We start from the raw sequence: 11,146 nt of genomic DNA, 5'->3' as shown, positions 1-11,146 counted from the left end.
TGAGGGATGCTCCCTTCCCCCCTCACTAAGGAGTATGAGGGATGCTCCCTTCCCCCCTCACTAAGGAGTATGAGGGATGCTTGCTCTCCCCCGACTCCTCACAGCACTAACCCTCCTCAGGCTTTGGCCTCTGCTCTGTAGCTGCATCTCCATCCATTGGTCCCTCATGCTCTAAGGAAGTGGTTCTCAACCTTTCTAATGCTAAGACGCTTTAATGCAATTCCTCCTGCTGTGGTGACCCCAACCATAAAATTATTTTGTTGCTACTGCATAACTGTAATTTTGTTACTGTTATGTATCTATTTTCCCATGATCTTAGGCAGTCCCTGTGAAATTTGAGCCCCACACTGCTCTGAGTCAATCCCCAACTGTTTGAGCCTCTATCCCCACCCACTCCTGACTTCCATATAGAGGATCCCTCCTTCTTGAGGCCCAATACCCTGTAGTTACTTCCAACTGTCATCCAACTTACTTTAACAGTCATGGCCTCTGGCCTTTAAATCAAGTATTGCTCTGGTCCCCCTCTCATTGGAGTTCCTTAGTGTTCTCAGGACTAGGGACCCAGGAACATGAAATGGCAATTACCCCTCCCCACCACATCCACCCATATTCCTGGAACAGAAAGGGAGAGAATGACAGCTTATTTTGGGATTTGAGATAGAGGTACAATAAAGTCCAAGGGAGGACAGGAGGAATGGCTGGCGAACATGGCCTTAAGAGCCCTGACTGCTCTTCCAAAGGACATGGGTCCAATTCCCAGCACACAATGGCAACTAACAACCATTTGTAATTCTAGTTCTAGGGGATCTGACGCCCTCTTCAGGCCTCTGCAGGTGCTGCCTGTGCACGATACCCAAGCACATGCAAATAGAACACACGTGCACACTATTTATGCATCCACCTTTCTGCCTTCAGCAGAGTCCTTAAGAGACAGGCTGTGAAAAAAAAAAAAAAAAAAAAGAGAGACAGGCTGTGGCTAGTGTTGATCAAGGCAGCCACTCGATGGCCATGACCAGACTCAGAAGACAGTCAGTGCTGAAGCCAGCCCGGCATGAGGGCTTCCTTTTAGTAGTCCCAACCACAAGAAGAAAAGGCATGGCTGGTGTGAGGTGGCCCAAAGATCTCCAGGTCACTCTAACTTTTCGCCATGACTTACTTGTGGGTCTTAGGTAAATGGCTGCACTTTGTAGAGCCCCAGCCTGGCCCATGCAAGAACCTTTGGGCTATCCTGGGGATGGGACAACAAGCCAGGTTACCACTCAAAGAGGACAGGTTGCAGGAGAGGCTGAGCTAGAGCCAGGATCCATGAGAACTCAGAGAGGTAGCTGCCAGCTCTGAGGATGAGGACCTGGGAGCTCTCCCTGTGTTACAGGGGAGGTTGTGGGTGTTGTAGCCAGAGAAGCTGCCAAAGAGGTTGCAAAGCTGGGCCCAAGTTAACCAGGACTAGAGCCCCAAGGCAGCCGTGCAGTTTACCAGACCTCTATCACAGGGACTGAATGTTAAAGTTCTATAAACCTGTCAACCTTCTACAAGCAAACACTGGACAGGAAGCATAAGGCCCCCGGGGAAAGGCAAATGGGACAATACTGAGCTTTTGGGGTCCCCATGGGCCCTAGTTCTGGAAGTGAACAACTTTGCTGTTGGCTGAACAAGGAGATAAAAAGTAATAACACCTAGGAAATCGTATTCCCTTTATTCTCCAACTATTCAACATGACCACGGGTGACACAACACTGTTACTGACACACAACACTCAAAATGGGACTTCCCTTCACTCCATGGGGACAAGTGAGGTGAGCATGGCTTCCTTTGTGGGGGCTAAGACTTCTGGGAGCCACCCACTTCAGACTAGGGTGGGGTAGTCATGATGGTTTCAAATCCTCACCCCGATTCACCAGTACTTTACGAGTTCCTGTCTGCATTCAACATCAGTTCTAAGTCTCACCTTAAGTGCAGATCAGCTCCACCCCTCTCCTATGTTTGCACTCCTTTGCCTACGGGTGCTGGGCTCTTCCCCAAGGGCACTTCTGAGGGCTCTAGGTCTGGTACAGAGTTGACTCCATTGTGCCTTCCAGACTTAATTCTGGTGGACCTTTTCCTGAGCCAGTTAGGTCGTCCTGTGGTGTAGCTGGAACTGAGAGGGTTGACCAAGAGAACAGGTCTCCCCACAAGGTTTCTGCTCTGCCCCCCTTTCTACAAGGAAGCCCAGGAACCTATCTACATGGTCCATTCAGTACTGGAGTCGAGCATAGCCCCACTGTCTCCAGAACAGGTGAGCATCCTATTACATAAGCTACATCTTAGTCCTCCATAGTCTACAGTCAGCCATGACTACACTGACCACCTGCCCTCCAGCACTCTTCCGATGACAGAGGTTCAGATCTGTGTCTGAGGGAATCTGTTCCTAGTTTTACAAAGGATTTCTCTCTAGTTTCTGCTACCATCTTAGAAGGGAACAAATCAGCTTATACTTAGGGGAGTATCTACTCCATATCATAGGGATACCCCCTTTATCAACATTTCTGTCAGTATACAGACAGGCTCCTCCCAGTCTCCTTGGTGCTCCCCTGCCTGGCACTTAGGACTCTAGCAAGGCTGTCTCTGTAACTGTCTAAGACCTGCCTTTTCTCTCTCCCCAGGAGGCCTGGGATTTTTTTTTTTTTTCCCCGTACTCTACATTTTGGTCCTTTAAATTTTGCGGGTCATCCCTTTGGGGACAGGATAGATGAAGGGTGATGGGTCTCTGCCTTTTGAACTTTTAGGTAAGGGAATTAGAGGTCTGCTCCCCAGCTTTGTAGGAATCCAGGTCAAGTCTGGGCACAGGATTCCTAAAGGGCCATACGTATCACTTGGAGTCTCCGTCTTGCTTCTTTGGACGGTGAGTTGCTAATGCCAGCACCAGGCTGAGGATATTCCCTTTGCCACCCAAGTACCAGGGAAAGTCCTCCCCATCTCTAAGGGTCTTTGTTACAGATGTTTCTCACCCAAGTTCTTCAACACTTGATACAGCCAGACTCTGCTCCATCTCACAGCTCCAGTCACACGAGCAGGTTTGGCTGGATTAATGAAGTGTCCATCCTGTAGTGTCTCTCCTGAGGAGGAGATGGGCCTGCTAGGAGAGTGTTTCTTATATTTCCCTTCACAAGTTTCTGGCTAATGAGAGAGAGGCCAAAGGGTGGAATCGGTCCCTTTCTGGAGCCAAAAATCAAATTTGGCCACCCCACTTCAGGGACATCCAAGTACTGGGGATGAAGAAGGTGTCAAGTATCCATTGCCTCTCCAGGAACCCGGGTCCAGTCTCTGCTGTGTCAGGACGCCTACCACGTGCAGCCTGGCTTGTCCTGCCGGCGGCCTTACACCAAGTTCCCACAAAAGGCTGAGGTTTAAGTCAAGTGCTGGTAAATCAAAGCTGTCTCTACTGTTGTCTTGCCGTCCCTCATCACCCACAAGTGGCTCTCATGGACTTGTAGGCATCTAGGGAGGACAAGCACATACAAGCCTTGAATCTCTGAAGGAATTTATTCTTTGGAAGTTGACTAGCAGCGAGTGGCTCTCTCCACTGAGGACAGAATCCGAGGGAACGGGTTGCCACTGCAGTAAGACTTGTGGCAGTTAGCTTCCAGGTAAAACCTGTGAGACCTGAGAATGTGGCAGAGGCCCCTTGCAACCCCAGAGGCCTCTCAGAGTAGACATTTCCAGCTGGGCTGGAGAAAGGCTGGTCCTGCCTGTCTGAGGATACGAACAGCACGACCTGGGATGTGCTTGCACTTGGAGTTTAACAAGCTCCCGGGAACGAGGAGAAACTGACTGGCTTTCATCTGCGGCCTCTCCACCCTGGTTTGCTTCCCTTCAAACAAATGGAACTTCCCCTAATGTCTGAGGTGGTTTCTCAGGATGTACTCAGTATCCTTACACTTGAGGGTTTGAAACACCCCAAACTCCAGCCTTTAAAATGGCTTTCATTTCTGTTTCTTTCCCACTTGGGGAATCTTACTGATAAGAGACCCCTAGTCTTCCTTCCCCTAGTACATACAATTTACCTAAGATTGGCCTTATACCCCCCAAAAGCCCCCAGTGCGACAAGACACCTTTTTTCATCGTCTCATTTTGAGTTTGGAAGCGCCTGGTTTTTCTTATTCTAGTTCTTCAGCTTTCCTCTACTGTATGGCTTCCCTCTGAGCACTTTTCCTGTCACAGGAGGGAATACTGTTTCCTCTGTCATCTGAGGGTCACCTCACAAGTCAGTGCCCAGCTGTAGAGTTGTATTCCCCATTCCTCCCCCACCCACGGATTCTGATAAGGGTTTGATACAGTTTCATGGGGTTGTCTAGAGACGTTAGAACCTCTTTCTACATTTAATAGGACTTTTACCCACTATGGTTTATAAGATTTCTCTGCTACAGACTTAAAGGGCTTTTTTCCTACATATATAGGGCTTATAACCCAGCAGTTTTTCTCTACGGCTTATAAGTGGTTCTCACCCACAATCTCTTAGGCTTCTCATCACTGATGCAAACTCACTATTTCTTCCCAGGGTTCTTGACCCTCTACTTCTCTATGATCTGGTGGGGCTGGCCTCCTTTTCCCCATAATTTATCAGGAGAGAGTGGTCCCTGGTCGCCAGACCTACTTCACAGGGAGACACCGGGGTGACAGCTCCTATGGAGAAGGAGTGTTGCAACTTCCGTGAAGCCATCTCCACACTCAGGGCACAGATAGGGCTTTTTCTCCAAAACAGTTTTGGGACTTTCCTCTTCCCTGTGGCTGCTGCTCTTTGGGGGGGTAGAGGCTTCTCCCTCAACTTCCTGGTTTATAGACAGGGAGGCTGACTCTGAAGGGGGATCCTCAGGAGTGGGGGCCCTTTCGTGAGTGTGGGTTTCCTGGTGTCGTGTAAGAGCTAGTCGATCAAGGAAGGAGGCCCCACAGTCAGAGCAGCTATAGGGTCTGGCTCCCAGGGGACTCCTGAGATGCTCTAACAGGACTGAAGAGCTCTTCCCCAGCTCAGAGCTCTTCTGGGATTTCCCACCCGCATGGACTTTCTGGTGCTGCAGCAGCTCAGAGCTGAGGCCAAAGCTTTTTTTGCATTCTGGGCATTTAAAGGGCTTTGCGTTTAGGAAGGGGCTGGGTCCTGCGGCTTCCCCACGGCCGATCCTACACTCGGGAAAGAGAAAGGGCTTTTCATTCCCGTGGGTGAGCTGATGTTGCAGGAGCACAGCCCTGTCAAGGAAGCTTTCTCCACAGTGGGAACAAACATAGCACTTAGAAGAGGGTTGACCTAGCCTTTGGCCCAAGCCCTCCTGACCCTCGGGCACCTTCGAGGGCTGTCCTGGGGGGTCAGCTCTGCTCTCCGAAGCACCTGGGAGTGAATTGCCTCCAAAGGGGAGCCTGGAGGGGCGGAACTGTTGAGGCTTGGGGGCTGGGTGTGCTATGAGGCCGTCTGCATTTTTGTAGGGGTTTTCTCCGACATGAATCCTCTGGTGCTGCATGAAGATGCCTTCATCATTGAAGCCCTTTCCACAGACCAGACACTTGTGGGGTTTGGCTCCCGGTGGTGGAGTCATCAGGGCAGGATCCCCAAGCCCTAGCAAGCCGTCACCCTGAGCTCTCCGGGCAGGTGTCTTGCCTCTCTCATGAATCACACGGTGCTGCTCCAGCTCTTGAGCCTCCAGGAAGGCCTTGCCGCAGTCAGAGCACACGAAGAGGTTCTCATCCATGTGTGTGCGGACGTGCGTGATGAGGTTGGAGCTCTGGCTGAAGCTCTTGCCGCACTCTGGACACTTGTAGGGCTTCTCACCCGTGTGCGTGCGGCGGTGCTGGATGAGGTGAGAGCTGCGGATGAAGCTCTTGCCACAGTCAGAGCACTTATAGGGCTTCTCACCGGTGTGGATCCGCTGGTGGCGGATCAAGGTGGAGCTCATGATGAAGCTTTTGCCGCAGTCAGCACAGATGTATGGCCTCTCCCCACGGTGGATGCGCTGGTGGTTGATGAGGTTAGAGCTGACACTGAAGCTCTTGCCGCACTCAGGGCACTTGTAGGGCCTCTCGCCCGTGTGCGTGCGCTGATGACGCAGTAGCGTGGCACTCAGTGTGAAGGTCTTGCCACAGACCGGGCACTTGAAGGGGTCCTCGCGTAAGTGTGTCCGCTGGTGCTTGATGAGCGTAGAACTGTGGCCAAAACTCTTGCCACACTCCAGACACTCATAGGGCTTCTCCCCAGTGTGCGTGCGCTGGTGCTGCGTCAGTTCTGAGCTCTGGATGAAGCTCTTGCCACACTCAGTGCAGCGATAGGGCTTCTCTCCCGCATGGATCTTCTGGTGTTTGAGCAGGTTGTGATTCTGGCCAAAGCGCTTTCCACACTCCGGGCATTTGTAGGGCTTTTCACCCGTGTGCGTGGCCTGGTGCTGGATGAGGTCCGAGCTGCGGTAGAAAGCACGGCGGCACTCGCCACACTTGTAGGGCTTCTCGCCAGTGTGGGACCGCTGGTGCTTGATGAGGTTGGTGCTTTGTGTGAAGGCTTTCTCGCACTCAGTGCACTTGTAGGGCTTCTCACCCGTGTGCGTGCGCTGGTGCTGTACTAGATTAGAGCTCCAGCTGAAGCACTTGCCACAGTCGGGGCACTTGTAGGGCTTCTCACCCGTGTGTGTGCGCTGGTGCTGTACCAGGTGTGAGCTCTGCGTGAAGCTCTTGCCGCACTCTGAGCACGTGTTGGGCCGCTCACCCGTGTGGATTCGCTGGTGCCGCAGCAGTTTGGACCACTGGCTAAAGCTCTTGCCACACTCGTTGCAGATGTATGGCTTCTCAGCCCCAGATGGGCGTCCCTGCACCAGCTCTCGCAGGCTGGGTTCACTGGCAGTGACTACTGGTGTGCTGTTCCAGGTGGTGAGGGTTCCCCACTGCCAATTGGTCTCACAGGCCTTGGTCCACTCTGATGGGGAAGGGACTACCTCAGGGGCTGATGGGTCCATAGGGGTCTGGTGATCTAAGGAGCTGGAAGAACCCAGTGGGGTTGGGGAATCCTGAGGGGCTGAGGCATCCTGGGAGGGGCTCTCCAGGGGCATCTCTGATGGGTCCTTGGATTCTGGACTCTGAGCTGGATCTCCCAAGATGATCTCCTCCCCAGAACTTTCCTGCTGAGGGCTCTCCTCTTCGTTCCCACTTTCAGCACCTACAGACAGAAAGGGAGTCTCCAGCCCCAATCTCCTTTCAGAACATAGGGTCTGGTCTCTCTTCCCTCCCCTGTGACTGCCCAGTGTTTGGGTCCCTCCCTGAGCCAGAGCCACAGTCCCCTCTACCCCTCACCTCTGTGAACATTGTTCCGGCTCTCTTCAGGACCCTGCAGATCTGGGCCCCACAGCACGGTCTCAGGCTCCATCCCAGAGCTCCGCACTCTGAAGGTTCCAGGGTCTCTGGTGGGGAGAGATGGGTATACAATGCCACCAGGTTTTGTGCTTTTATTTGTGCTCCCACTTGTGTGACTCTCGGGGACCTGCCACTCACCTCTCTGGCACCATTTCTCTCTGAGCCCCTTGACCCCAAAGGCCTGGTTCCAAATACTGCAAATCTTAAAATCTTAAAGATTGCAATGAAGCAACTCAGTGCATGTAGAGTCAATTAAAACACATCAGTCATAACCCTGAGTACCTACACTGCAGGCTGGAGCACTATCCAACATTCAGAGGGGAGGCAGGCTTTCACCCCACACATCTGATGCCCAGAGGCCCGGAAAAGTGCTATTTTGCAAATCAGAGGAAGCTCATTAAGACTCCAATTTTCTTCCTTTATGGGACTGCTAATTGAGAGCAATAAACTTTTCACTTATGAGCCCCAGAGAGAACTGAGACTGGCGCTTTTTAAAGGGTTAAAAAAAAAAAAAGTTTCCCTGAAGGGACAGCTACTCACAAAGACTGGAGGCACTTTGCCATTATCCAAGCAGAGAAAGAGGCTTGCCTATGGGTGGGAAGGGGAATCTGAAATTAGGGGCTCCACCAGGAGACCAAGGCAAAGGAGAAGGAATGGATAAGGGAGGCCTGATTGGTGGCATACTTGGGAGATACAAACCAGAGAATCAGAAGTTCAAGGTTAGTCCCAGATACATGAGACCTTGTCTCAAACAAAATGAAGGAGAAAGGAAGGGAGGGACGCAAGAGTGTGCGAGCCCAGGGTGACTACCAGGTGTCTTCTTTTTTCCACGGCCTCGGGAGACTCGGGAGTCATTTGTCCATTTTACAGATTAGGAAGTGGACACTGGGGAGATGTCTCCAAGGCCCCAAGGTGGGAAGTAACAGAGTTAAGACCACAAATTCAGTGCTCTGTGTTTGGAGCCCTGTGGCATGGAGTGACCTTGAGAGTCACATGAGACTCATACTTGTGGGCTCCTGGCAGGAGAGTAGTAGGAAAGTTCAGACAGCCTGAGAATGAGCTGGGGATGTTCAGGGAAGCCCAATTCCCTCCACTGTAAAAGTCTAAAAGTCGGACCCGGTGAGGAAGTCTGAGAAGCTATGCCTCTGAGCTCTGGGTACCCATGTCCCCAAGGCCATCCAGACCCCCCTGGGACGAATCCTTCCACCTTATTCTTTCTGTTAATGGGCCCAGTTCTGTTACAGGTACCCAGTAAAAACTTCGCTGGATGACAAAATAACCTAGACACCCCTTGCTCCCGGAACGCCTATCTGGTTCAATGTCTTTTAAGATCAGTTTGCAAATCAATGTCAGAAAAGGAACTCAGGGTGAGCCCCCAGGAAAAGGAATCATATCTGTCACTCAAAATCCCCAGGGTGATTCCCAGGAGAGGGAACAGGGCCACAGGAGCAAACTGCAGGAGGGCACTCACATCTAACTAACGGAATCCTTAGAATAGTCTACCCTTGGGGTGACAGAGTGCATAGTACTTTGTGCACAAGGACGAAAGAGAGGGCAGAGCTCACCAGGAGGCAGCTGGGGTGTGAAGCAGGTAGAGCTGCTGACCACCGCTAATGCAGCAGACACATAAGTTAAAGGAAGAGAATAAATTTCACCTTCACAGCCATCCCCATCTCTTAAGTGTTTTTAGGGGAGATGGGAGCCACTGGAGGGGAGAAAGATACCCTGCTGAGCTGACGGGAGACAGGTGAGCTTAGATACTTGGACTGAGAAACTTAAGGGCCTACCGTAGAAGGGAAAGAGTTAATAACAAGGCCACATGCAAGTAGCAAAGACTGGGAGGTGACTACTACTGGGAACCAGCCCAGGCCCAAGAGCGCCAGCCTCTCGCCCCGGACGACCCCCAGAAGACCGAGGCGGGAAGGACGACCCGAGGCGGCTGCCTTCCGCGGAGGTGCGCGCGGCCCAGGGTGACCCTGACCAGGAGGCAGCGAGACCGCCCTCGACGCCGCCCCCCGCACCGGAGCCGACCAGGGCTAGAGCGCCTCCGGGCGGGAGCACCCACCCTGTTCCCGGCTCCCAAAGCTCAGCCGGACCGCCGGCGTTCCCTCTCCACAGCGGACGCCCAGGCTGCCCCGCACCCGGAGAGCGGCGGCCGCCTCGCCGCCCCCGGCCGGACTCTCTCTCTGGGCGCGCGCGTCTCCCCTCCCCCACGGCGGCCCTCGCGCGGTTCCCACAATCCCCCGGCCGCCGCCCCCCGCCGCCCCGGGCCCGGTCTGCGCCCCTCGCCCGTCGCCGCCTCCTTGGCCCTATTGTTCCCCGGCGGCTGTCCCGGGCCTCCAGGCCACCCCGGGAACCCAGGCGGCCCCAACTCACGGCTGTGGGGTCTGGGAAAAGCCGAAAGGCAGAGGCCAGCCCCAGGGGACTTAACCCCTTAAGTGCCCTGCCTCGGGGGACGGGCTGGATGCCGGGAACTCTAGGGTCCTTCTCAAGGGGTGATTCCAGGCTGAGGACCCGGGGACCAGTTCAGGGTGACTGGGACGGAGCAGGAAGTGACCCCAGCTTCCCGGGCCCCTCTAGCCTGGAGTCAGAACATCAGCTCTATGGGATTTAACCCTTTGCCTCCCACAGCCTGGGAAAAAAATTGGGGGGTGGGTATGGAAGGAAGGTGGCGGCTGATGACGCCCCTCTCCCTGTGTCTAGTGGTATCACGGAAGATCAGCTTTTGAGGGAGCTCAGAGGCCGGCGAAGATCTCCGGATTTCTGGCCATACTCTTTCTCCAAAGGCTCTGCCAGCGGACCAGTTAAGCTGATCTCAGATTCGGCTGCCGCGGGTCCTCTGAGACCCGCCTTTGTTTGGACTCACCCTGGATTGGGGCTGGTTTGCCTGGGTTGGTGACGAGGAGGTGGAAGCAAAGGTTGGGTGGGCCGACCTAGCGGTAAAAGCAGACAAGGCTACCTTGGGCTACCTACGTGACCCTCTTACCTACCTCTCATCCCCACCTGCCTGGTCTCCTTGCAGGAAGAAACTGATGTCCTGGGTGGCAGCAGAAAAGCCAATGTAGGGTTCCTGGCCAAGGCAACATTATTCCCAGCATCTCGGGGTAAGGTACACAATTCACTGCAGGGCGATCTTTCCAAAAACTTAGGGAGCCAGAAGTAGTGTCGAATTGCTGCAATTCCATGGCTTGGGAGGCAGCGGCAGGAGGATCAGAAGATTCGAAATAGTCGTGGCCCACATAGCTCCAGGCTAGCCAGGGCTACCTAGTGAGACCCTGTTTCTAAATAAACAAGGAACCTTGCAGGGCTCCCAAACCTTTCCAGCTTGTCTCACATTTTCTCCTCACCACAATCCTGAGAGAGGACACTGAATCACCCCCATTTTACAGGCAAAGGCAATCAAGACATGAAATGTGAGATAAAATGTGACGCCGCATTTTTAAATGATCCCAGATGTGAGGAGACCAGAGTTGAACAACAATTGAACATTCTACTGTCAAAAAGTTCAATAGTAGCTAAGCTCTATCTGTAGTCTGTAGCCATTAGTAGGCTGAGGCAGGAGAATCAAGAGTTGGAGTTCAAGATCAGCCTGGGATGCACAATAGAACCGGTTTCAAACCATAAATAAATAAATAAACAAACGAATAAGTTCCAAGCCTGGGTTGCACAATAGGACCCGCTTCAAACCAGAAACAAATGAATAAATCAGTTTCAAACCCCGTATGGGAGTGCATAGCTGGGAGGCTAGCTAGCACTCTGGAGGCTGACACAGGAGAAACACCAAGAA

General features: G+C 52.9%; 1 protein-coding gene across 2 annotated transcripts; it reads right to left on the bottom strand.

The window, feature by feature from the left end:
* Window positions 1–1,667: 1,667 nt before the first annotated feature.
* Window positions 1,668–10,456, bottom strand: Znf629 (zinc finger protein 629). 2 transcript variants are annotated; one of them, XM_032892553.1, is made up of 3 exons: window positions 9,736–9,919; window positions 7,300–7,406; window positions 1,668–7,165 (listed from the first exon to the last, which is right to left on the bottom strand). In XM_032892553.1, exons 2-3 carry the CDS (start codon window positions 7,370–7,372, stop codon window positions 4,632–4,634), a joined length of 2,607 nt encoding a protein of 868 aa, XP_032748444.1. In that variant the 5' UTR covers window positions 7,373–7,406; window positions 9,736–9,919; the 3' UTR covers window positions 1,668–4,631. The 2 variants fall into 2 exon arrangements, with proteins under 2 accessions (XP_032748444.1, XP_032748445.1); XM_032892554.1 differs by lacking the exon at window positions 9,736–9,919 and adding an exon at window positions 10,350–10,456 and having other exon boundaries at window positions 3,501–7,165.
* Window positions 10,457–11,146: the final 690 nt, after the last annotated feature.

Source organism: Rattus rattus, chromosome 2, assembly GCF_011064425.1.
Source record: "Rattus rattus isolate New Zealand chromosome 2, Rrattus_CSIRO_v1, whole genome shotgun sequence".
NCBI lineage: Eukaryota > Metazoa > Chordata > Mammalia > Rodentia > Muridae > Rattus > Rattus rattus.
The sequence above is the reverse complement of the archived record's forward strand: the minus strand, read 5'-3'. Positions and strand labels throughout refer to the sequence as shown.

Excerpts from the sequence above, each read along its gene's own strand:
- Znf629 (XM_032892554.1), bottom strand. The coding sequence starts at position 7,372 with ATGGAGCCTGAGACCGTGCTGTGGGGCCCAGATCTGCAGGGTCCTGAA. Across the intron at positions 7,166-7,299 it reads CCGGAACAATGTTCACAGAG|GTGCTGAAAGTGGGAACGAA; the intron begins GTGAGGGGTAGA and ends TTCTGTCTGTAG.